Source organism: Bison bison, unplaced genomic scaffold, assembly GCF_000754665.1.
Source record: "Bison bison bison isolate TAMUID 2011002044 unplaced genomic scaffold, Bison_UMD1.0 scf7180017864093, whole genome shotgun sequence".
NCBI lineage: Eukaryota > Metazoa > Chordata > Mammalia > Artiodactyla > Bovidae > Bison > Bison bison.
This window is the reverse complement of record NW_011494665.1, coordinates 2,905,021-2,930,488: the sequence shown is the minus strand read 5'-3', so window position 1 is coordinate 2,930,488 and position 25,468 is coordinate 2,905,021. Positions and strand designations below refer to the sequence as shown.

Sequence of the window (25,468 nt, the reverse complement as noted above, 5' to 3'; positions counted from 1 at the left end):
GGGGGAGATGGGAGGGAGGTTCAAGAGGGAGGGGACATACGTATACCTATGGCTGATTCAGGCCAATGTTTGGCAGAAACCAACACAATTCTGTAAAGCAATTATCCTTCAATTAAAAAATTAATTTAAAATTTTAAAAGAAATTGCAAATTTACTAATCAAACAGATGTAAATCAAAACATGTCTTTTCTTTTTCAAAGATTTAAAATATAAAAAAAAATAGTGCTGGCAAGAGCATATTTATATAATGTTGGTATAAGCATAAATTTATGGAGCATATTTAGAGAACTATAGAAATACTAATTAAAATGCAAATTCTACAAAACCATATAGTTATAAAATCTATTTGTTCAATTTTTTTTTCTGAATAAGCATTTGTACAGTGCAAATGCTATTTAGAAGACAATATTTTTTTAAAATATTGGAAACTAAAAAAAATACTGTAAAGAACAAATAGGGTCTATGTATACTTAAGGGAACTCAAGCCTAAGTTTCTTGTTCATGGTTCTTTTGCACGTCAGTAGTTTTGCTTCTTTGTTATTCAGTCGTTAGGGGCTGTTTTTGTTAAATTTTACTTGTCCCTCTTCCTTTAAGTACCACCCAGAGGTTATTTTAACTTGACCACTGTGCTTGGCACAGAGTAGATGCTCAATAAATATTTATGACTATATGAACCTTTTTTCTGTCTCATTTTCTTCTTCTATCAGAGCAGGTAATAATACTACTTTCTTAAAGGGATTTTTGGCAGAATCAAAGATGCTTGCTGAAATTAATGAATAAAAAATACTGGTTCTCCTGTTTCTCTGAGGCTAGGGTTATCACTCTCCTGGGGAGGCCCAGGAAAGAGTCCTTCTCTTTTAGAATCTCCTGGACAAGACTGCCTGCAAGGATCCTCTAAATCCCATATTGGAAAGAGGATGTACAGACTTTTAATTTCAGAGAATCTCTGCTCCTTGTGTCCCTCATCAATTAAACAGCTGGGGAAGGTCTGAGACCTGTAGACTAGGCATCACAGGAACACAGCCAGATTCAGGTAGACCAGCCACCTCAGAGACATAAGAATTAGGTTTATGGGTAGACAGCGATTCCGACAATGACAAAAGTTACCCAAACCAGGAACGTTTGTGCAAATGGTGGCCTTTAATACTGAGAAAGACCATGCAGAGTGACAGCATAGGACCAAACCTTCAGAGGGTGGTACTGAGCCAGCCTCTCTCAGAACCCTAAAGCCTGATCCAGTAACAATAAATCAACTATTTATTTACATTTATATTTGCCCTGGAAACCCAGAGAAGGTCTGAGGCCTAGGACCATCTATCTTCCTTTCTTCCTCCCTCTCTTCCTACTTCCTTTTCACCTTCTTCCACCTTCCCAATTCTTTTCCTTTTTCTTGCCTCTCCTTCCCGCTCTATCCTGCTTCCTTTCATTTCCTCTTTCTTTCTCTCTCCTTCCTTTTTTTCTTCTCCATATTCTCCCCATTCTTCTACCATCTACCCATCTCTACCCCTCCAAGCCCCATTTGCTATTTCTCCCCTACCAGCCCCTCAGCCCTGCCTTCCTCAGATCCAGTCTCCAGGCGTAGGGTGGAGAGGCAGAAAGGAGTCGTCAGGCCAAGGAGCACTTGTTGGTATTCTTCTTGTCACAAGTTTTCAGGTCAGTGCTGGGGGGCTTGTTGTTGTTTTTCTAGAGGGAGAAGGTGCAGGGTGAGAATGGCTGGCTGGGGCCATAAACTGAAGGAGATCCACCCTCACAGGAGTATTAGCATTGTTCCCCTCATCAGTTTTTACCCCTAACACACACACACTCTCACACACCCAGCTGTACTTAGCCCAGCACAACCAACTCACCAATCTCCGGCCTCCTGACTTGAGTAAGATGTCCCGTGCCAGGGAACTGAAAGCCTAACGGGGAAAGGCGAGATTGGTCAGGATAGGTTGAAGGGGAGCATGAGTCTGTCTTCCAATACTCTTTGGGGGTGAAGGATGGGGTGTGTCTCACCTCATCTACATTCATACTGGATTTAGCACTTGTCTCAAAAAATCGGATTCCATGCTCCCGAGCCAACTGCATGGGAAGAAGTGGTAAGAGGAGAGCTGGACAGAGGGCAGCGGCCAAGTCCTCTGCAATCCAGCCTCACCTTGGCCCTCCTGGCCCAGTTCTGGAACATTGCCCAACCAGCTCTTACCTTATCAGCCTGCTCCTTCTGCACCTTCCTCTTGGCCTCCATGTCACACTTGTTCCCCAGTAAGAGGCGCTCTACCCCAGCCGAGGCATTCTGGGAGCAAAGATAAGAGTAGAAGCTGGGTCCTGCTCATTTTCACAGTCCCCTCCATCCTCTAGGTTCCACCCAGTTCCCCCACCTCTCTGGAACTGTCCTCACCTCTTTGATGCTCTTCATCCAGTTCTGAATATTCTCGAAGGATTTCTCATCTGTGATGTCATATACTAGGATAATGCCCTGGGGAATGGCAGAGTTCACAATGGAGCCTTGTACAATATTCCCCTCTTCAGGCTTCCCACTGCCCTCTAAGTGACCCTGTAAATTCTATCCACAAGACTAATCACTAGGCCATATGGGGCCCTCTGCAACCCACACTATGCCCCTCCCCATTTTTCTCTGCCCCAACTCCTATCCCTCTGTAGTTGTACATTCTATTGCATCATCCCTTGTCCAGAAATATGCTTCATACCATTGCTCCACGGTAATAGGCAGTAGTTATTGTCTTGAATCGCTCTTGGCCAGCTGTGTCCCTGAAGGGGTAGAATATTTCATGGGGTGAGATAGAGGTAAGAGATCTCCAAAGAGAGAATTCCAATCCCATCCCCTAAGAATTTAGCTTTTGCAACAAGGAGTGTTAAACAGAGTCAGGAAAACAATAAAGGGAAAAAGGGATAAGAGACTGTTGGGCTGATACTGAGCGAAGGTAAAGGCTGAAGAAATAGGTCTGTTTTATTGTTTACTTTGTGCCAAGCACTGTGTATACATCATTTATGTCATTTTACCTAATCTTCACTCTATCCTTGTGAGACATGTTTTACTGCCTCTACTTTACAGATGAGGAAACAGATTTAGAGAGGAGAAATAACTAATGAAGGTCATTCTGTAACAACAGGATTGAACCACATTCTCCTCTTGTCTATTGTATCATAATGCCTCCATTAAGCCTCTTACCACTTGACACCCTCAGGGTCTCCAGTTTCCTCAGGGTAGTCAGGTCAAACCTCTACTCTTGGCTTTAAGGGCTCTCCACTGGACAGAGAGTCAAGTCTTAATTTTGCTACTTGCTATTTAACTGTTGAGAGCTTGTATCCATATTATAGCTCAATAGACAGTTGAGCTAGACAGTTGCCAAGTTCAGAGGAGTCTCTGGGTCCAGGACAGACAACAGAATTATAACAAAGTTGAAAACAGTTGACTGAGCAGAGAGAGAGATGGAATGACATATGAATGAGGTGACAGAAATGGATTAGAAAATGTACTCGAAGGAGCGATGGGAAAGGAAGAGAAACAAAACTAAAGAGAAACTATAGTGTTATAGGAAATAAACGAGTAAGTCTGGTTTTGAAGTCCTGGGGGATTCACTCACCAGACCTGCAGTTTGATCTTTTTCCCCTCTATATCCACAGTGCGGATCTTGAAATCAATTCCTAGGGGTGGAGAGGGAACACTGAAATCCAGACACGTATTATGTGCATGTGCAAGTGTGTGGTGAGAGGGACAGGAATGGAGCAGCACAGAGATTCTGCAGGGAAGGCACTTGGGGAGCAGTCTCGCAGGAAGTACAAAACTACGGGGATTTTCTCAAAGCTGTACTTGTATAGCAGGCGTATTGTTCTGACTTAGATCTTATAGACTTTGCGGGAAAGAAGATGATGAAAACTCTGCAAGGAGGCTGAAGGCCTTTAAGGCACTTCTTGGGTCCACTCAGCCACGCCAGCTGACAACTCTCTCAATTCAATCTGTCTCCCCCCAAATATTTCTTTCTAATTCCTTCTCCCTTCTGTTGTCGTAGAACCCTCTACTTTCCGTTCTCCCACATAGCCTCCTGACCCTACAGGGTGAAGAGCAAGGAAAAAGGAAGCTGATACCAGTCCATGCAGATTAATAGTATGCCAGGCTTGGAAACAAGAAAATTTGAGTCTAAACAAGATTCCCCTGCGACTGAAATATGAGAGAGGGATATTTTCCCCTCCACTTTCTAACCAGAATTGTCTTGAGACTCTCCTGGTCTTACTACCCAGGCCAGAGGAGGTTAAGAACAATGAGGGGGAGGAGGGGAGACAATGTTTGTTTTTAGTGGAAACTTGTGTACCTCCCTCAAGCCAGTGAGGAGCTCCAGGGAGGAGGCTGAGTCACCTGACTGACTCAGAGACCCCAGAAGTCCCCTCAGTCCCACCTTCCTTAGCAGGCTGACTGCATATTCATGATCCCAGTCCTTGGGCCGCTCTCTGGCACACCCAGCCCCTCTGTGGCACCCTCCCCAAACCCCTAATAAGTTGAGGGGCAGAGAGACTGGAAAGTAGATGGTAAGGTGGGAATGCAGTGGGAGAGTCTGTAACTCAGTTGGGACAGAAAGAGGCTGGCAAAATTGGGAGACAGATGATCAGCGAAAGGGGGATACAGGAAATATGGAGAATGGATCAAGAGTTCTAGGTGGATGAGGGTGGGGGAAGAGGAGCTGAGAGGGAAGCAGACACGGGTTCCTGTGAATTTGTGGGGACAAGGGAGGCAGGTGGTCCCAAGAAAATAGGGGTTGGCGCAGGCACAGCTGAGGAGTAATCTGGAGGTCTCAGAGAGGTTAGAGGTTTGGGTACCATCCTGAGACATACAAGGGGGATGGGTCTGAGAGAGAGAGGCTGAGGGACTGGAGTCCAGAAGCCTGACTCTAACGCGGGCCACTAGTAATCCAAGAGCCTAGGAATGAGGGTATGGGGTAGTTGGGGATCTAGGATATGGCCAGTGGGCTCACCGATGGTGGAGATGTAAGTGTTGTTGAAGTTGTCCTCTGCAAAGCGAATGATCAGACAAGTCTTGCCCACCCCTGAGTCCCCGATCAGCAGCAACTTGAAGAGGTGGTCGTAGGCTTTGGCCATGGCGGACACTGGGGGTGCCGGGAGAGGGGTGGTGGGGAAGCGAAGGGCACCGGTAGGCGGGACTGGAGGGCTGGCAAAGGGAGCGGGCCCGGAGCCCCGGCCAGGAAGTTTTCCTCCCTCTCCGCCCAGGCTCTGGGAAAGAGGAGAGGCGGCACTCCTCCGGGCCCCACCCCGTGCCCGCCCATCCCTTTCAGCTGGCCTCCTCGGCCAGCCCAGCCTCCTGCTCTCTGGCCTTCCCTTCCCAGCCAATGCTGGCCTGTCTCCCTAGCCATTTTGAACAGTTTTTTGCTTACTACCATCCCCCTCTTTCGACTTCGCTCTTCCAGTCAGAAGCCAGAGAGGCTGGGGTGAAGTGGAGGTTTAATCAGAATGACCAGGGGAAGAGGAATTTTAGAGGAATTCGGGGAAAAGGAAAGTTTGGGGGAATAAGGGCGAAGGCCAGGGTAACACAGGAGTTGGCAAAAATTGGGGACTGATTTTTGAAAGGGGTACTCAAGAAAAATAGAATCCTTCTGGGGCAGTTCTAGAATTCTGGTGTTACTTTTCCAAGCCCTTAGTTTTAGAATCCCAACTCCTTTTGAAAAAAGCGGGATGCCTGAAGTTGGTGGCTATTTGTTGAGTCAGTCTGCCCCCTGGTGGAACAGAGTGAAAATTAAAATTAATTATACTATAGAATCACCTCCAAAATTATACTATAGAATCAGCTCCACACACACCCTCTCCCAGTCTCCAAGCCCACACACCGTTCACCTAGATACATTCTGGAGCTTCATCTTGAACAGTCTTCCTTCTGGGAACCTGTGTATGAATTCTCTGACAGGCCAGCTCAGGAAGACAGAGATTGAGACTATACATGTCTGGTGTCATTCTCTTGATGAGATGTGGATCTTTTAACACAGTCCGGAGGCAGTACTCCTAACACACTAATGAACAGACTGTGAATGTGTAGCCTTGGCAACCAGAAAGCTGAAATATGGAGAACATGGCTACACAAAACCAAATTTATCTTTGCTTTGGAAAAAATATTCAAAATATCTGCTTTTCTAATAGCAGGTCAGTAGAGCAGCCCTTCTATAAACATAGTGCACTGGTTATGAAAAGGCATCTTTTGTCACTTCAGTTATCCTTGTCATACTCTGTGCCAATGTTTGTCCCTCTCAAACACAACTATTCAATCCTCTTCTATCCTTTATCTAACCACCCATTATGTCTCCAAGTTGTATTACAAAACGTGAGTATTCTCTACTTCTCCCTGATGGCCAAACCATCTCTCACTAGTGCTTAAAGCACTTATTCTTAAGTGCTTTAAACTTAATTATTCTTCAATTTTCATGGATTTGTCTGATAAAAGCCTATTAGTTCTTTTTCATCTTATTTTGTCTGAATCTGGACTTTTCATCCCCAGCAATAGACTATTCTTTTTCACCTCTCTAAATTGCTGCTGTTGTTTAGTTGTTAAGTTGTGTCTGATTTTTTTTTTTCCATGTCTGACTCTTTTGCGACCCCATGGACTGTACCCCGCCAGGCTCCTCTGTCCACGGGATTTTCCAGGCAAGAATGGGAAGAGTGGGTTGCCATTTCCTTCTCCAGGAGATCTTCCTGACCCAGGGATTGAACCCAGGTCACTTATGCTGCTGTATACCTGCTTTCCCTGGAACCTCATCTCCACAGTACTCTCCCACTAGCTCTCAGAGCTTCCGCAATAATGCCTTTACCCTCCCCCCCCCAATTATGGTAGGCTTTTCCTGGTCTCTGGTTTTGTATTCACAAGCTCTTGCCTCAGCCTAGAATGCAGTTCTCCCAGACTGCTGCTTGTTTAATTTCTTGTCTTTCGGTGTGCCGTGCACAGTCACTCAGTTGTGTCCCACTCTTTGCGACCCCATGGACTGTAGCCTGCCAGGCTCATCTGTCCATGGGATTTCCCAGGCAAGAATATCAGAGTTGCTGTTTCCTCTTCCAGGAGATCTTCCCGACACAGGGATTGAAACTGCATCCACTGCATGGGCAGCTGGATCCTTTACCACTGAGCCACCTGGGAACATGTCACTTCCTCAGAGGTTTTTCTCACCATACAGAAGGCTGAGAGATGAAGGACTGATGCTTTTGAACTGCGGTGCTGGAGAAGACTCTTGAGTTGTCCCTTGGACAGCAAGATCAGACCAGTCAATCCTAAAGGAAATCAACCCTGAATATTCATTGGAAGGACTGATGCTGAAGCTCCAATACTTTGGCCACCTGATGCAAAGAATGGACTCATTGGAAAAGACCCTGATGCTGGGAAAGACTGAAGGCAGGCGGAGAGGGGCAGGGCCAACAGAGGATTAGATGCAGGGCCAACAGAGGATGAGATGGTTGGATGGCATCACTGACTCAATGGACATGAGTTTGAGCCAGCTCTGGGATAGTGAAGGACATGGAAGGCTGGCCTGCTGCAGTCCATGGGGTTGCAAAGAGTCAGACATGACTGAGCAGCTGAACAACAACAGTAGTGTGCTGGAACCAATTATTACTGGCTCATGAAAACAGACTTCGCTTTCCAAATCCATGTTTAATGATGTAACACTGATAGTCTGAAACTGGCCAAGGTATTTCCTCCATTGAAATTAGCAAAGACAACAAATCAGGGCTCCCCTCCATAAAGTCAATGGTTAAACGTTTACCAGTGTATCCTTGACAAGAACTCACATCCCTTGTCCCATTCTATTCCTTTGGAATTAACCAGGTCCCCATATACCATTTGAGTCATTTTTGTTCCTCCTTTATGACAAACGGACATTTTAACCCTTTGATTGTTACTGTAGAAGATAATGATTTGGTTTTCTTTCTTTTCATTACCTGTCCGGAGTTTCAGTGATGCCAAGATTACAAATCTTGGAAAGGCAGTTCTGATGAAAATGTGGCGGAAAGGATGTGGGAATGTAAAGACACAGTTGTGAAGATTAGCATTCAAAGCAGTCAGAACAATACAGAAGTGAGTGATGCAATAATTATTACAGAGAAAGATGGAAAGGAGAGAATAAAATTAACAACGGTTAGTCCTAGAAATAGGCTGAAAGTGCGGAAAAGATGAGAACTTACTTTTTTTATATTTACATTACTGAGTTGTTAAAAATGGGGAAACCAAACCAATTGAAAAATAGTAAAGAAATTCAACAAGTCACAGACATGACTCTGTTTTCCTAAGCAGTTCCTGTTGTTAAAGTGTAGCGCGAAATATTAAAAATGTCTATTAACCCCTTGACGGAGACCAGACACTGACCTTAAGATACCAAGCTCCCTCTCTTAACATGGCGACTCATCTGAGCCGTCATTTAGAGACCTTCCCAAAATGGCAGCCCCCCCATCGCCCAAGACCGTGAGAGAACGACCTTCTCAACATGGCGGCGATAGGACCTAACGTCATTTCCTGCGGGACGGCAAATTTAAGGATCAGGATTTCCGCTTCCGCCCCTTTCCGGCGGTGACGACCTCCTCACGAGAACATGCCTGTGAGTTCTTCGGCTAGGTTTCCGTGGAGATCTCGTTCTTCTGTCTGTACGCTGCTCTCACGCTGATATGGGATCACAGAGGGCCCTCATTTGCCCTCCGCACTTCCCAGGACAAGTTAACTACAGGGGCCGCAGAGGCCAGCTGGGACCCGTGCTTGGACGGGAGCGGAGAGGCAATAAGATGGCGGCCCAGCTGCGCAGACACCAGGGGCGACAAGGGGAGAGCTCTCCCCGTTGTGTGGCAGTGGGGGCTGTTTTCGATCATCCATATTCACCATTGGTTTCTAAATCTCTACATTTCTGCCTCTGTTAGCTCGCAAAGGATCTTCTTCATCCCTCTCCAGAAGAGGAGAAGAGGAAACACAAGAAGAAGCGCCTGGTGCAGAGCCCCAATTCCTATTTCATGGATGTAAAATGCCCAGGTGAGGAGATAACATGTAGTAGTGGGGAAAGCACTGAATCCCACGAGTTGAAAAAAGGTATCCGTGAAGCCCTAATGTATTCAAATTTGAATGTTAGAGATGAGTAAAATTTTGCACTTTAGGAGGAGTGATCCAGAGAGATTCCCCTTCAAAACTCTGTAGACCACAACGTTTGTGTTGGGAAAACACTGGAATGATAATGTTTGGGTTCTGTGGTAATTTATGTACTTCTTCCTGGCGGCAAAGGGGTGGATATGTTGACCAGTTACTGAGCATGTCTCCTCACCAAGTACAGGGTTTTTTCTCTTTGACTTTTGAATAATTTTTTGGATGATGTTGTTTACTCAAAATCCATAGGTTGGGGCACATGGTCGAGGTTGCTTTTGAGTTGACTTTGATGTATACCTAGAGCCAGATAATCAAGTTTAGATTAGGAAAGTAAATCCCAAGAATTTTCATAGCATACTTGTTTTACAGTTAACGCATGACATCATATGTTTAAGTGAAGAAAGGTTTGGGAGGAAAAAGGGTAACTCATTGATGTTTTCCCCCCAGGATGCTATAAAATCACCACCGTCTTTAGCCATGCACAAACAGTAGTCTTGTGTGTTGGCTGCTCTACTGTCCTCTGCCAGCCTACAGGAGGAAAAGCGAGGCTTACAGAAGGTAAATGGTTTAATGTAATTTTTATACTTTTTTTTCTTATGTCTACCAAATGCATAATCGGGAAACATTCATCTTAAAATGCTACTGTCTAAAGCTGGGTGGTAAAAGGGCTTCATATGAGCTGAATCTCATGTCTAGTGACTAGGTAGAAGCTTAAAGAGTTGAAGAAAATACAAATGTAGGTTTTCTATGGGTTAGAGGCATTTTGTGGGGTTCAGGTAGGGTAAGTAGGCTGCTATCAGTTAACCTTTGGAACTTTTTTTTTTTTTTGGCAGGATGCTCTTTCAGACGGAAGCAGCACTAAAAGTACCCTGTATCGAGATGAACGGGAAACCATCCCAATAAACACGTTTTGGATACATCCTGTTTACTGTCTTGTTTTACTTCTAGGAGGTTCCTACCTCACGTATTCAGGGGCAACCAGAAGAGTGGATTCTAGAGTCATTTGGGGCAAGTAAGTGGCCAAGAACTTAAAAAGTCCATTTGGGACATTGCTATCCCTAGGTTCATGGAGTAAATCTGCAGAGCTTGATTAAAAACTGGAATAGTATGTAAATGGGGTATTTCATTTTACTTTTATGTTTTCTTAGAATTAAGAACTGACAATTGATATTTAAAACACAATCCAGCACGCCACTTTAATATAAAACAGCTTAGGATGCTTTATTTACAGTTCTCAGAAGCCTTGTTTGGAGGTGTGTGAATGTAGAGGTTGCTGCTGATCTGGGGCTAGAAATCTCCAGTCCCCTATAGTTAAAGACTTGTCCAAGCAGAGGTTAGTGTCTTATACTCCACAGCCAGTGCTGTAGCCGATTCTGGGCTGGTGGGGGGTGTGGACTCAGGAGCGGAGGGGGAGAACGTGTGGATGTGTAAGAACCTAAGAGGAAAGGAAATAAAAGAAGAATGAATAGAGGTGAATGAGGGTGGTACCTGAGTTTTTCGGAGATAACAGATGGTGATTCTTTACCTGACTGTGTACCTAGAGTTGGCACGTAAACAACTGGAACTGTCTGCATCTTGTTTAGGAAGGCATTGTATGCTGGAAAAAGAATAAGATGTCAACAAGGAGATCTCTTCTCACTGGAGAAAGGCCTTAAGGGTCAAGTCCATTCTTAAGTATTGCTATAAAAAAAGTAAGGCTTCAAATTAAATAACACTGTATACTTAATGGGAAGTTTTTATTCAGTGATTTTCAGAGGTATTCAACTTACGGCTGAAAGATGGGAAATGTACGTGTAGATAATAGTATGTGTTACGTTGCTTGAATCATCTATTGCTATGTATTTGAGCAAAACTAGCTATCATCTAAAGTTTAGCAGTGATTTCCACTTCTGAGTGGTAGCTGTTGGCTGCATGCAGTTTATTGCTTCTCAGTAAATTGGGCAGGATCTTTGGTCCACCAGGAGACTAAGGGTAGGGAGGCTAAGTCAGTTTCAATTGCATGTCCCAAATTAGATGTGATATAAACAGCTAATTTTCATCCTCATTTAGTTTGTGAAATGAAGGCAGTTTCCAAGTCTAAATTCTACGGTGCTGAATATAAGGACTCCTTACCTAGAAAGAGGAAAGCTGTTGATGCCAGCATCACAAAGAGGGTAAAAAGGAGACTCTGGTAAGAACCTGCAAACTTCTGGAGAACACCTGAACCGTCACATTGATCTACGCGTTGGCAGAATAAAAGAAGATAGTTTTTTTAATATATACAGGACAGATGTTGCATTTAAAAATTGTATGCTTCTGAGATATCTAGCTGAAGCACTCAAAACTTAGCCCTCTAGGAAATTCTTTTTGTTTCTTACCAGAGAAAAAGGGGTGAACTGTACTTGGTGCGTCTACCTTTTTGGCTTTTTATCACTAACATAATAAACTACAATTCTTAAGCCTTTTCAGCTTCCAAAAGAATGTTTAAATTCTCTGCCACTGTAAAATGCCTGTTATCTCTCCTGTGTACTTTAACTCCAAGTGACATCCTTCAACTTGTAATCCCTCTAACCTGAAACAATGACCCAGGAGCCACTTGGCCTTTTTTATTCAGCTATCATTTCTAGGGAACATGGTTTGTATATAAATTTGTCCTCAATAAAAGTTAAGACATGTCTTTTGAAGCATACTTTCTCTTGGTTATTTCGAATTCTTCAGTGTCTAGAAATGAACTCTTCCTGCCTCACCAAATTGCCATTCCAGATAAACTGTCACCAGGCCCTTATACATAGTTCCTGTTCTGCAACCCTTGTATAGGCCCTCTACCTCTGGGCTCTTAACTGCTCTTAACCTCTCTCTAAACTCTGTTCACAACTGTTTAACAACTTCACACTGTTAAACTGCTTTACTCTGAAGAATAATTTGAGGTTGCTTGTACTGAAAAAAAAAGGTGGGGGCTTCACTGGTGGCTCAGATGGTAAAGAATCTTCAATGCCTGGAAACCTGGGCTTGATCCCTGTGTTGGGAAGATCCCCTGGAGGAGGGCATGGCCACCCCCTCCAGTATTCTTGGCTGAGAAATCCCATTGGCAGAGGAGCAGAGCCTAGCAGGCAACAGTCCATGGGGTCACAAAAGAGTTGGACATGACTTAGCGACTAAACAACACAACATACTAAAATCTCCTCCCTGATCTGGTCCCAACACTGGAAGTCCAAATAAATCAAGAGGTATATTAACTTAGGACACCCCTTTGTTGTGTCTACATTGAACTAATTCCTGTCTTAATTGGGCCCTGTTTTAAATACCTACTTGTTCCTGCAAGTAGGTATCATGCTTGTATGAGTGAACTTAAGATTGGGTTGCATATTTGTAGCAAAAATAACAGTGTACTGTTAGTTTGTGCCCTCATCACTTAAGAACGTGGTGATTCTTCAGTCTCAGTCATGTCCGACTCTTTGCGACCCCATGAATCGCAGCATGCCAGGCCTCCCTGTCCATCACCACGTCCCAGAGTTCACTCAGACTCAACATCCATCGAGTCAGTGATGCCATCCAGCCATCTCATCCTCTGTCGTCCCCTTCTCCTGCCCCCAATCCCTCCCAGCATCAGAGTCTTTTTCCAATGAGTCAACTCTTCACATGAGGTGGCCAAAGTACTGGAGTTTCAGCTTTAGCATCAGTCCTTCCAATGAGCACCCAGGTGATTTTTAGCTTTTTTTTTTTTTTTTTTGCCATGGGTAACTTTGGCAGTCTGGTGAAGTCAATGTACCCCAACTCAATGTTTTTCAATGCAAAAAATGTAGGAATAAAGGAAACCAATTGAAGTTTTATAATACACAGCAAAATGTTAAAAGGCCTTATTTGTAATACAGTAGTATGTGTGCTCTAGTAATAAAGATACATTTTTAGGTCTGATAACTACTGTAATTTTGATGTAATTTTGTTTTTTCCCATTCAGGGCATGGACACCTTGAATTCTGAGAACCTTTATAGAGATCCATGAACTCAGTTTAAAAACTACTCTCACAGCACAGATTGGGGTTGAACATTCTCTAGTGATAGGATCCTGAACATCCCAATTTCAACTCTTTAAAGGGGAAAACATCTCTTAAAGAGTTTTAGGAAACCCTTTAGAATGAGAATTAAAATGCATATAAATATGCTTAGAATATTTACTGACTCATACAAATCGGATACTCACAGAAGCCAAAACCTTTCTCCCGTTAGATGTACTAAGGTTCAGCCTAATTCACTCCTAGATTCTCCAGGCAAGAATACTGTAGTGGGTCGCCATTTCCTCCAGGGGATCTTCCCAACCCAGGGGTTAAATCCTAATCTTTACTACTGAGCCACCTGGGAAGAAACTTCTAACACCTCTTTCCGTAACTGTTACCATCCCACCCAAACTTGGCATCATTTCCGAACTGGGTAAAGGCAGAATCAGGATTTGTCAGAGCCAAGTCTTGCTTCTAGGATTACTACCATTTACTGATTGATGCACAAAGATTTGCTAAATACTTTTGGATTAAATCAAACATTTATCAAAGGGCTTAAAACAAGGCAAGAAGTATACTTTTGAGGCTAGTAAACGCAGGTTAAACTGCATTCATGCTTGGTCACTAAGTTGTGTTTGACTCTGCAACCTCATGGACTGGGGACCGCCAGGCTCCTCTCTCTCCATGGGGTTTTCCAGGCAAGAATAACTAGAGTGGGCTGCCACTTCTTCCTCCAGGAGATCTTCCTGAGCCAGGGATCCAACCTGAATCTCCTGGTGTCTCAGTGGTAAAAATCCATCTGCCAAGCAGGAGACCCCTAGAGAAGGAGATGGCAACCCACTCCAGTATCCTTACCTGGAGAATCCCATGGACAGAGGAGCCTGGGACAGCGACTAAACAAGTTTTAAGAAGGCTACCTGAAGGTTATAGGGTAGCCTCCAAGAATAAAGATCCATGTCCCAGCTAGTCTGAATAATCTTGATCAAGTGGCTGAATGTTTCCCATTAATTAAATTCTAAACTAAATTGTAATACATTCAGTCTTTTTGCCTCTAGATTAAAAATAGTCACCCCCATGCTCACCTGCACCAGACTTAGCTTTCATAGCTCTCACTCGTACAGCCTCACTTTGACTGGTGAGCACACAGGAAATGTTGATGAAAATAGGTGATGCCATCTGCTGGAGGGATGTGAAGTTGACTACTCTTACGTGGTAGATGGCCAGGCCAGGTGTGAGCGAAGAATGCCTATGGCCAGAGACCATTAGAACTGGGGAGCTGGGGAACACCTTAGAGAAAAGAAAATGGAACTTGTTTGAAAGAAGAAAATCAATTTTGTGTCAATACATAATCAATCATAAACAATAAGACATCTGGATTTCTAGTTAGCTAGCTGACAAGTCACTTTTTCACACAGACATATTGAAGGGTAGGGGAAGAAAACCATCTGTGTGAGAATAATATAGCCTTCAAAAGCTTTTAGCACTCTAAAACTCTCAGGATAGCATTGGTGGTGTGTGTGTGTGTGATACACACACACACACACACACACACATATATATATGCATTTGTATTATCTTCCAGACAATGCTCATGACAGATTTTGGACTCTGGGAGCCCCCATGGCATTATAAAGTGGACAGATTTTCTATTTTAGGAATTTCCTGTGGTGAATTTTATCAAGTCGTTCAGTATCTATTCCTTTACCCTGGACTGAGAATGAAAAATCTCATTTTCAAAACCCTGATCTGTTTTGCTTCAGTCCTTAACATACCTCTAGCTTCTCAAGAACTCTATCCACTCCCAGTACTCTTAGCTCCCCGACGTCTTTTTTGTGGCTAAGAACCAATTCTGACTGGTTGATGTAAAAGGCTGGGATGAAAGGAATGAGGATTCTTTGCATTCCATTCTCGCTACGCTCACTGACAAGTGTGGCCCAACCATAGACTGAGGTGTCAGCGGTGCTCAGGACCTGGAGCAGCTCCTCTGACTGGGGTCGAACCTTGATTAGGCAGACATAAACCCCTGAAGAAAAGAGGAAAAACTGAGCAGGAAGGTTCAGAGGCCCTATTTAGTCAATTGGATTAGGATAGGAAGGAAAAATATTGACATGCAAATTCAAAAGGAAATGAACTCAGATTTGAGTATTCACTATTAGCATACTGTTGGCCTCTAAGGAGGAGTTTACCAAAGATGAAACAGTCCAAGGGAACCCATAATTGAACTTAAGGTAAGGATGCCATTACTGGTTAGTCAGCATGTCAGGGGATATTAAATAACTTAATACAAGTAGAAATTAAGGAGATATAGGATAAAGTAGTCAGAGATCATGAGATCAGTAAAGGGTTTGTGGAAGAAAGGCAAGCTTTGAACATGTTTAATCACTTCTGTATCAAACCACCTCTTGATGGCCTTATTTCTGTTAATAATACTGTTTTTCTAGTTACCCATGAACGTTGGTTGTCTTCTGACAACCTTTCTTTCATTCCTATATCCAAATCTTGCTAACTCATCCTTTGAAATATCTCATATCTGACACCTCTGTTAGTATTTCTGTTACTCTGGCCTAAACTTGTCAATTCATGCTTGGATCACTGCAATGCAAATTGCATTTGCTAGTCTCCTTACCTTCCATTCTTCTTATCCATTTTGTGTACTGCCAGTGTATACTTTAAACTTAGTTTTGAAAACTTTTCCAGGGCTCTGTATTGCCTGGAATGTCCTGTTCTCTTCACATCTACCTCAGTCATGGTCATCCTTCTAGAGGTTACTTTTCCTATAAAACCTGACCCTTAACACCCAGGTTTGATACAAATACTCCTTTCTCTCTGTCATCTAGCATCCCATGTGTATAACTAATCAGCCTGTGTAGTTCTTAGTTCTGTTCAGTTGCTCAGTCGTGTCCAACTCTTTGCGACCCCAAGGACTGCAGCATGCCAGGCTTCCCTGTCCATCACCAACTCCCGGAGCCTACTCAAACTCATGTCCATCATGTCGGTGATGCCATCCAACCATCTCATCCTCTGTTGTTCCCTTCTCCCTCCTTCAATCTTTCCCAGCATCAGGGTCTTTTCCAAAGAGTCAGTTCTTTGCATCAGGTGGCCAAAGTGTTGGAATTTCAGCTTCAGCATCAGTCCTTCCAATGTATATTCAGGACTGATTTCCTTTAAAATTGAACGGATAGATGTCTTTGCAGTCCAAGGGACTTTCAAGAGTCTTCCCCAACACCACAGTTCAAAAGCATCAATTCTTTGGCGCTCAGCTTTCTTTATGGTCCAACTCTCACATCCGTACATGACTACTGGTAAAACCATAGCCTTGACTACACGGACCTTTGTTGGCAAAGTAATGTCTCTGCTTTTTAATATGCTGTCTAGGTTGGTCATAGCTTTTCTTCCAAGGAGCAAGCATCTCTTAATTTCATGGCTGCAGTCACCATATGCAATCATTTTGGAGCCCCCCAAAATAAAGTCTTGACAGGCGAATCCCGTCAGGGGGCCCGCGGGGGCTCAGTCTTCCAGATCAACGGGTAGGGACAGTGGCTGAGAGTGTGAGGAAGTCGTTCCTTTTCTGAGTTGCCCTCTTCCAGGCTTGGTCCAGTTGTCATCATGGCCCATGGAAATCAACGAGAACTTCCCCACCAGAAAACATGAAGAAATCTCAGGAAATTAGTAAGGGAAAAAGAAAAGAGAATAGCCTGACTACCTCTCAGAAGTAGAGGGACTCTGAGATCATGCAACAAAAGCAGAAGGCAGCTAATGAGATGAAGTCTGTGCAAACAAGAGAGCAATGATGAATATTTGGAAAACCTGGGTGCTACTGCTAACTAAGTGTATCATAAGCTCTATGATCAAGATTTCGTAGAGTGAACAGGCAGTACATATGTTATATCCTTATGAAACTATTTTAAACTTGTCCTTTCAACCTGATGTACTGTGATGTTTCAGAGCCATTCTTCAAAGAATAAAACACTAACCATGCAAAATAAATAAAGTCTCTCACTGTTTCCATTGTTCCTCCATCTATTTGCCATGAAGTGATGGGACCAGATGCTATGATCTTAGTTTTCTGAATGTTGAGTTTTCAGCTAACTTTTCCACTCTCCTCTTTCACTTTCATCAAGAGGCTCTTTAGTTCTTCTTCGCTTTCTGCCATAAGGGTGGTGTCATCTGCATGTCTGAGGTTACTGATATTTCTCCCAGCAATCTTGATTCCAGTTTGTGTTTTATCCAGCCTGGCATTTTGTATGATGTACTTTGCATATAAGTTAAATAAGCAGGGTGACAATATATAGCCTTGATGTACTCCTTTCCCAATTTGGAACCAGTCTCTTGTTCTAACTGTTGCTTCTTGACCTGCATACAGATTTCTCAGGAGGCAGATCAGGTGGTCTGGTATTCCCATCTCTTGAAAAATTTTCCACAGTTTGTTGTGATCCACACAGTCAAAGGCTTTGGTGTAGTCGATAAAGCAAAAGTAGATGTTTTTCTGGAACTTTCTTGCTTTTTCGATGATACAATAGATGTTGGCAATTTGATCTCTGGTTCCTCTGCCTTTTCTAAATCCAGCTTGAACATCTGGAAGTTCACGGTTCATGTATTGCTGAAGCCTGGCTTGGAGAATTTTGAGCATTACTTTGCTAGCATGTGAGATGAGTGCAATTGTGTGGTAGTTAGAACATTCTTTGGCATTGCCTTTCTTTGGGATTGGAATGAAAACTGACCTGTCCAGCATTGGCCACTGCTGAGTTTTCCAGATTTGCTGGTTTACTGAGTGCAGCACTTTAACAGCATCATCTTTTAGGATTTGAAATAGCTCAACTGGAATTCCATCACCTCCACTAGCTTTGTTTGTAGTGATGCTTCCTAAGGCCCACTTGGCTTCATATTCCAGGATGTCTGGCTCTAGGTGAGTGACCACACCGTTCTGATTTTCTGGGTCATGAAGATCTTTTTTGTATAGTTTTGTGTATTCATGCCACCTCTTCTTAATATCTTCTGCTTCTGTTAGGTCCATACCATTTCTGTCCTTTATTGTGCTCATCTTTGCATGAAATGTTCCCTTGGCATCTCTAATTTTCTTGAAGAGATTTCTAGTCTTTCCCATTCTATTGTTTCCTCTATTTCTTTGCACTGATCACCAAGGAAGGCTTTCTTATCTCTCCTTGCTATTCTTTGGAACTCTGCATTCAAATGGGTATATCTTTCCTTTCCTCCTTTGCCTTTAGCTTCTCTTCTTTTCTCAGCTATTTGTAAGGCCTAGTCAGACAACCATTTTGCCTTTTTCCATTTCTTTTTCTTGGGGATGGTGTTGATTACTGCCTCCTGTACAATGTCACGAACCTCCGCCCATAGTTCTTCAGGCACTCTATCTATCAGATCTAATCCTTGAATCTATTTGTCACTTCCATTGTATAATCATAACGGATTTGCTTTAGGTCATACCTGAATGGTCTAGTGGTTTTCCCTACTTTCTTCAATTTAAGTCTGAATGGCAATAACGAGTTCATGATGTGAGACAGTCAGCTCCTGGTCTTGTTTTTTCTGACTGTATAGAGCTTCTCCATCTTGGCTGCAAAGAATATAATCAATCTGATTTCAGTGTTAACCATCTGGTGATGTCCTTGTGTAGAGTTTTCTCTTGTGTTGTTGGAAGAGGGCGTTTGCTATGACCAGTGGGTTCTCTTGGCAAAACTCTGTTAGCCTTTGACCTGCTTCATTTTGTACTCCAAGGCCAATTTGCCTGTTATTCCAGGTAGCTCTTGACTTCCTACTTTTGCATTCCAGTCCCCTATAATGAAGAGAACATCTTTTTTGGGTGTTAGTTCTAGAAGGTCTTGTAGGTCTTCATAGAACCATTCAACTTCAGCTTCTTCATCATTACTGGTTGGGGCAGAGACTTGGATTAGTGTGATATTAAATGGTTTGCCTTGGAAACAAACAGATCATTCTGTCATTTTTGAGATTGAGATTGTTGTTCTAGTAAGATTTAAAAGCCTTGTCTTGCTCCTCTATCTCCAGTGCCCATCCTGGTACCAGGCATTCTATTTGGTGTTCAACAGTTTACTGGAATTAACCTTCCTTCAGTGGTTTCTCATTACCACTCAAACTGTCTGACCTTGGAGTAAAAGCTCTCCCATGATATAGCACTACCTACTTATATTTGGCATGGACTGTCTTATTTTAGATCAGTTGATTTATTTAATGTCCTCCCAAAGTCATGCCTATTTTTTCTTTCCACTTGTTAATGCTGTTCTGCTCATAATATCCTTCAGTTCAATAGCATTCAAACATTGTGCTACTAGTTGGGAACAAAAGATGTATGAGACATAATCCAAGCCCTCACAAAGATAACAGGCTAACAAAGGAGAAAGTAGTAAGTTATAATAGTAAAGCATAGTATATTATAGATACATGTTAAAACTTTGTTGAATGGATAGAACAAAAATGCTGAGTGAGAAAAATGCCATAGTTACACAGTAGATAAAACTAGAAGGCAGAAATGTAAACCAATAAAGTGACATTTGTACAAATATGAAAACAAGGGGGAAACCAGATTCAACTGGTGGAACTCACCTTTTTCCATGCTGAAATCTGAATGGATATGAAAGACCTTACTTGCTGGAATGTCTAGTAAAGTATTACTGAACTGTACATGGCACAGCATAAGGGTCTCTGGAAGAAGTGTTGTAATGGCCAAAGCCTGATTTGGGGTGCAGGATCCTAGAGACCAGAAAAGAGGTAAATAGCTTTGTCACTAAGAGGAATTTGTAAAAGGGGAAACATATATATTATATATAGAGGAAATTTGGAATTTAAAAAATAAGAAAGAAGGGTCAGCTCTGTTTTAATTGCTACAGCTGTCTATTTGCCAGCTCTGTTGGGTCTTACCACAATCAAGGTGAAAGGTGAGTGTAAGACTCTTGTGTCTGCTAGTCTGTGACTATAATGGGGTTTATATTATTAATAATATCACTGGTGTTCTCTTTCAGAAGTTTTTGGAATTCATTAATGGAAATAAGATTACAGAGAGATTGGGCAGTTATTAGAAATAAAATGCTACACTTGGGAGGTAGCTTTTATATCTAGGAAGATTTGTTTTCCATAAATGATTGTAGTATGCGTCAAGTCAAAGATCTCCAGAACTTCATTACAAGTGGTGCCTTAAACAGGAGCCACGCAGCTGGCAAGAAATCGACTGGCACCAAGGTTGGGTCAGCTGCAATTTTAAATTAACTAGAAACCCGTGTCTTGGTAACAAGATTTTCCCTTGCACAGTTTCTTAATGGTCTCGGTTTGCTAAAGCTCTTTCTCAATTGTCAGCAGTCCAGTGATCATTCTCATCTTTTGGAGACTATCAGCAATATCAAAGGAACTGTTACATGAAGTTTCATAAGTTGTGGTTTTAGAAAGATTCTGCAAGGAAAAAAAATGCAATCTCTTTGTAAAATTTAATAAGGTAGATAACAATGAGATAATATGTTATGAAGAAACAGTTAATACTTTATAAAAGAACCTGAAGAATTTTAAAGATCAAATACTCTTATTTATACATACATATTTAGATTGTATTTATAAGATTAAGTATCTACTGTGAAAAGAAAATATATTAAATGCTTAAAAACTGAAGGACAGAACGGGCAATTAGAGGGACTTCACTGGTGGTCCAGTGGCTACGACTCTGTACTCTGAATGCAGGGGGCCCAGGTTCCATCCCTGGTCAGGGAACTAGATCCCACATGCTGCAACTAAGACACAACACAGCCAAGTAAATAAATAAATATATATTTTTAAAGGTCAATAGAGGACTCTGTGGGAGAGGGAGAGGGTGGGAAGATTTGGGAGAATGGCATTGAAACATGTAAAATATCATGTATGAAACGAGATGCCAGTCCAGGTTCGATGCACAATACTGGATGCTTGGGGCTAGAGCACTGGGATGACCCAGAGGGATGGTATGGGGAGGGAGGAGGGAGGAGGGTTCAGGATGGGGAACACATGTATACCTGTGGCGGATTCATTTTGATATTTGGCAAAACTAATACAATTATGTAAAGTTTAAAAATAAAATAAAAGTAAAAAAAAATAAAGGTCAATAGAGTTTAAATCATCTTAAGGTTTATAGACCATTATATTCTGTTCTATTTTGAACTTCTCTGGTTGGTTTTGCATGTTTTCTCACCCCCCACTATCCCTCCATCCACCCCCACCCTCCAAATCTGGAATCTGTTCTATAGAAACAAAAAGATGAATGAAAGGATGTACATGGACTTCGGAGTGAAACATATCTACTACTCTTGCCACTAACTGGTTTGTTACCTTGTACAAATTACTTGCTCTTAGTAGTCTCATCTTTTTTTTTTTGCCCTGACCAGGGATTGAACCCAGGCCCTCAGCAGTGAGAGCACTGGGCCGCCAAGGAATTCCCAGTACTCTCATCTTAAAAAAAATTTTTTTTGGAGTATAGCTGCTTTACAATGTTGTGTTAGTTTCTGCTATACAGCAAAGTGAATCAGCTATATGTATACACACATATATTCCCTCTTTTCTGGATTTCCTTCCCATTTAGATCACCACAGAGCACTGAGTAGAGTTCTCTGTATAGTCAGTTTTCATCAGTTATCTCTTTTATACATAGTAGTATATATATGTCAATCCCAATCTCCCAATCCATTCTCTGCCCCAGTATCCTCATCTTTAAAATGATAATTACTACATGATGAGATTGTTAAATGAGATAAAAGGTATAAAAATTCCTAACATAGTATTTGGAATCTATTGGGAGCTTCTTATATTTTAGTTATCTTTCCTCCTCCCCCCATCTTAAAAAATAATTTTACTTATTTGTTTTTGGCGGTGCTGGTCTTGTCTTCGCTGCCACATGGTCTTTTCTCCAGTTGCAGCGAGTGGGGCCTACTCTCTAGTTGTGGTGCTCAGGGGCTTCTCTTATTACAGAGCACTGGCTCTAGGGCATGCGGGCTTCAGTAGTTGCGGTGCATGGCTCAGGAGTTGCAGTTCCTGGGCTCTAGAGCACAGACTCAATGGTTATGGCACATGGGCTTAGTTGCTCCTTGGCATGTGGGGTCTTCCTGGACCAGGGATCAAACCTGTGGCTCCTACACTGGCACGTGGATTTTTCACCACTGAGCCACCAGGGAAGCCCTCCTCCCCTATTTTTTGACAGTAAATTATGGCCCAATACAAAACGAAAAAAGAAAAACACAAGGCAAATTTGCTGAGCAAATAACATTTCACGTAATTATCTAGTCCAACAATTCTCAAATCTGGAGAAGCTTTAAAAGAATTGTATCTTATGCTTTATCCCAAACTTACTAAATCTCTGGATGGAGCCTAAGAATTTGTATTTTTAAAAGATTTCTTTGGGTAACCTTGAAAATCATCCATGTTTGGAAATTCTTGGTCTAGGCTACCTCCTGTTCTCTGGCAGGGTTACAAGCAGAAAGACAGTAGTGACTAGGTTGAGCCTATTTTAAAACCTTAATCCAGTCATAATTCTGAGATCTCACAGCTCTTAAAGATTCTGTTGTAAAAGTAGAATCAATTTTGAAATGAAAGAAAACTTGGATTGCTAATCCAAAGAGGTGAATTAATTGACAGAGGACAGGAAAGGTGGGAATAATCACCCAGAACTATAAAGAGATTCTTGACCTTTAAGATTGATACCATTTCTGCCAGCAGTGATGAACAGCTTGAACACAGCTGAATTGGGGGTATTGGTGAGGTAAGTCTTGAGGTCATAACTGAGTGTTAATCTTGATGATGCATTGACCACCACCTGTTAGCAAACCAAAGGAAAATTAGAACCTAGGTTCTTAGAGAATCTGGTTCCCTTCCTCTCCAACCCTCATAATTTGTTTAGCTAAAAGCATCTGTTTCACATAAGAGCAAATTGCCCTTCTAGTGATCATGTATTTTGAAAACCATAAAATCTGTTTACTTTTGAGAAGAAAATAACATTTTTTTCTAAAAGGAGATCTTTGTCCCTTATTCCTTCTGACATATCTTCCCTGTGTATGATTCCCTATTAATCAATTTTTCCTACTCCCATGTCAAATTTTCCTTCTCTACTAAATCAGTCCTAAGCCATTTTCCCCCCATTTTAAAAGCGATCAGTGAAACAAACTCTTGACTCCAACTCCTTGAACAGGACTATCTCTAAGTTCTCTTTTTCAATTCTCCAGTCAAACTTCCAGTCCCTTTATTCCACTGAAGCAACTCATCAAAGTCACCAGCCTCCATATTGCAAAAAAAGCGGTCATCTCTCAGTCCTCACACTTGACCCAGCAGTAGCTTTCACATGGTTGACCATTCTTCCTCCTTGAAATACCTTCTTCACTTGGCTTCCTGGACACCAGTATTCCCACTCCCTCCACTTCCCCAGTCATTTTATAAATCTTATAAATTCTTATAAATCTCCCTTTTTGGTTCTTATTCTTCTTTCAGGGGTCTTTTTTTTTTTTTGGATGTGGACCAATTTTTAAAAGTCGTTATTGTATGTGTTACAATATTGCTTCCATTTCATGTTTTGGTCCTTTTTGTTTGTTTGTTTTTGGCTACTAGGCCTGTGGGATCTTAGATCCCCTACCAGGGATCGAACTCAAAACCCCTGCATTAGAAGGTGAAGTCTTAACCACTAGACCACCAGGGAAGTCCCCTTTCAGGGGTCTTAATACTGGTGTTTCCAGAACTTAGCTCTTGGACCTCTTCTCTATTTACACTCACTCTCTTGGTGATCTTTTGGCGTTAAATATCTCTATGCCAATAATTTCCAGACTTTTATATCTAGCTACCTCAACACAGCCAACTGACATCTAACAGACATCCAACTTTATGTGTCCAAAAACTGATCTTTCTCCAAAACTGTTCTACCTACAGTCTTAACCATTTCAGTTGATGACAATTCTGTCCTGTCCTTTTAGTATTTCAATAGAAAAACCTTAAGTCATTCTTGATTCTTTTGAACTTTACATATAATCTGTCAGGAAACTTTATCAACTATACCTATAAAATCTATTTAGAATCTGATCAACTTTTCACCACCTCCTCAATTGTCACTCTGATCTACCATCATATCTCAGCTGGGAACTGCAATAACTGGTCTCTCAGCTTCTACTCCTGTCCCTACAGTCTAGTACCAATCAGTAGCCACAGTGGTATTTTACATTATAAATCAGACTAGTCATTCCTTTGTTTAAGAACCTTAATCTATGCTTAAATTATCTATGTTTCAATAAAGTCTGTTGTCTGGTTTTGTATCTGATATATGAGTATATTTCTTTTAATAGGATGTGCTTCCTATATATATTCCCGTATGTGGAAATAGTTACTTTAGACTCTTGTGGAATCTCAGTTTTCCAACCAGAGCTGGAACCTGCTCCATGGCAGTGAAAGCCTGGAATTCTAACCACTAGGCCACCAAGGAACGCCCATGGGCTCGTCTCATATCATTAAGTTTACCTCTCGATATGTTTTCACTAGTCCTGGGATGTCATGAAAGATAGTTGCTGTTCCTGGACTCCTGGCCACTCCTACCCCAGTGACAATGTCTGTTTGTAGAATATTGTCAGCAGAAATCATCCATATTCCGGGTTCACCTAGGAAAAGACAAGAGAAAGCAGTTGACTGCAATCTTTGATATAATTTGATGGTCACGCTCACCTTACTCAGAATCCAAGTCAGTAGACCATTTAAGCATACATATATCCCTTCCCAGGAGGAGCACCCAGCTGTGAGGATAACTTTGTTCTCTTTTTCATTTTTAGCTGTGCTACGTGGTATGTGGGGATATTAGTTCCTGGACCAGGGATTGAACCTGTGCCCCTGGCAATGGAAGCACAGAGTCTTAACCACCGGACTATCAGGGAAGTCCCTAACTTTGTTTTCCTAATGTTGGGTTCCCCTTCATGCCAGCAAAACAAAATAGGAACTGCTGAACTTAGAATCACAAAAGCTATTTGGAGAATATAACTGTTCTCCTTAGGAAAAAGAAAAACATCTTTTACACATAGGAATAGCACTCCATCTCACATGCTAGTAAAGTGAAGTGAAGTGAAGTCACTCTGTCGTGTCCAACTCTTTGTGACTCCATGGACCATAGCCTACCAGGCTCTTCTGTCCATGGGATTTTCCAGGCAAGAGTACTGGAGTGGGGTGCCATTTCCTTCTCCAGGGGATCTTCCCAACCCAGGGATCAAACCCAGGTCTCCCGCATTGGAGGCAGACGCTTAACCATCTGAGCCACCAGGGAAGTTTTTACACACTAGTAAAGTAATGCTCAATATTCTCCAAGCCAGGCTTCAGCAATATGTGAACCGTGAAATTCCAGATGTTCAAGCTGGTTTTAGAAAAGGCAGAGGAACCAGAT

At 42.2% G+C, this 25,468-nt stretch overlaps 3 protein-coding genes and 1 pseudogene across 3 annotated transcripts in view; 2 read left to right on the top strand and 2 right to left on the bottom strand.

Annotated features, from left to right (window-relative positions):
- Positions 1 to 1,120: 1,120 nt before the first annotated feature.
- RAB13 (RAB13, member RAS oncogene family) lies at positions 1,121 to 5,255 on the bottom strand. Its single transcript, XM_010838381.1, has 8 exons — positions 4,971 to 5,255; positions 3,588 to 3,648; positions 2,691 to 2,751; positions 2,381 to 2,458; positions 2,186 to 2,275; positions 1,999 to 2,064; positions 1,848 to 1,901; positions 1,121 to 1,683 (listed from the first exon to the last, which is right to left on the bottom strand). The coding sequence occupies exons 1-8, from the start codon at positions 5,092 to 5,094 to the stop codon at positions 1,606 to 1,608; spliced, it is 612 nt and encodes a 203-aa protein (XP_010836683.1). The 5' UTR covers positions 5,095 to 5,255; the 3' UTR covers positions 1,121 to 1,605.
- A 3,266-nt stretch (positions 5,256 to 8,521) lies between these two features.
- On the top strand, positions 8,522 to 10,031 carry RPS27 (ribosomal protein S27). Its single transcript, XM_010838379.1, has 4 exons — positions 8,522 to 8,582; positions 8,896 to 9,004; positions 9,560 to 9,670; positions 9,946 to 10,031. Exons 1-4 carry the CDS (start codon positions 8,577 to 8,579, stop codon positions 9,972 to 9,974), a joined length of 255 nt encoding a protein of 84 aa, XP_010836681.1. The 5' UTR covers positions 8,522 to 8,576; the 3' UTR covers positions 9,975 to 10,031.
- An 86-nt stretch (positions 10,032 to 10,117) lies between these two features.
- Positions 10,118 to 25,468, bottom strand: part of NUP210L (nucleoporin 210kDa-like) — a 101,586-nt gene continuing 86,235 nt past the window's right edge. The window contains exons 33-40 of the mRNA XM_010838380.1: positions 24,562 to 24,698; positions 22,753 to 22,879; positions 19,660 to 19,806; positions 14,859 to 15,109; positions 14,169 to 14,373; positions 11,225 to 11,329; positions 10,638 to 10,709; positions 10,118 to 10,547 (exon numbers count right to left, since the gene is read on the bottom strand). Of these exons, the coding sequence (XP_010836682.1) occupies positions 10,447 to 10,547; positions 10,638 to 10,709; positions 11,225 to 11,329; positions 14,169 to 14,373; positions 14,859 to 15,109; positions 19,660 to 19,806; positions 22,753 to 22,879; positions 24,562 to 24,698 (1,145 nt within the window). The 3' untranslated portion in view covers positions 10,118 to 10,446. The remainder of the gene's footprint in view (positions 10,548 to 10,637; positions 10,710 to 11,224; positions 11,330 to 14,168; positions 14,374 to 14,858; positions 15,110 to 19,659; positions 19,807 to 22,752; positions 22,880 to 24,561; positions 24,699 to 25,468) is intronic.
- LOC104987445 lies at positions 16,693 to 16,895 on the top strand (annotated as a pseudogene).

What these genes read in the sequence shown, in the direction of transcription:
- RAB13 (XM_010838381.1), bottom strand. Translation starts at nt 5,094, where the DNA reads ATGGCCAAAGCCTACGACCACCTCTTCAAGTTGCTGCTGATCGGGGAC. An exon ending in CACTTACATCTCCACCATCG is followed by an intron (nt 3,649 to 4,970) that starts GTGAGCCCACTG and finishes CTCCACCCCTAG; the next exon opens with GAATTGATTTCAAGATCCGC. An exon ending in CCAGTATGAATGTAGATGAG is followed by an intron (nt 1,902 to 1,998) that starts GTGAGACACACC and finishes TTTCCCCGTTAG; the next exon opens with GCTTTCAGTTCCCTGGCACG.
- RPS27 (XM_010838379.1), top strand. An exon ending in CATGGATGTAAAATGCCCAG is followed by an intron (nt 9,005 to 9,559) that starts GTGAGGAGATAA and finishes TTTTCCCCCCAG; the next exon opens with GATGCTATAAAATCACCACC. An exon ending in AAAAGCGAGGCTTACAGAAG is followed by an intron (nt 9,671 to 9,945) that starts GTAAATGGTTTA and finishes TTTTTTTGGCAG; the next exon opens with GATGCTCTTTCAGACGGAAG.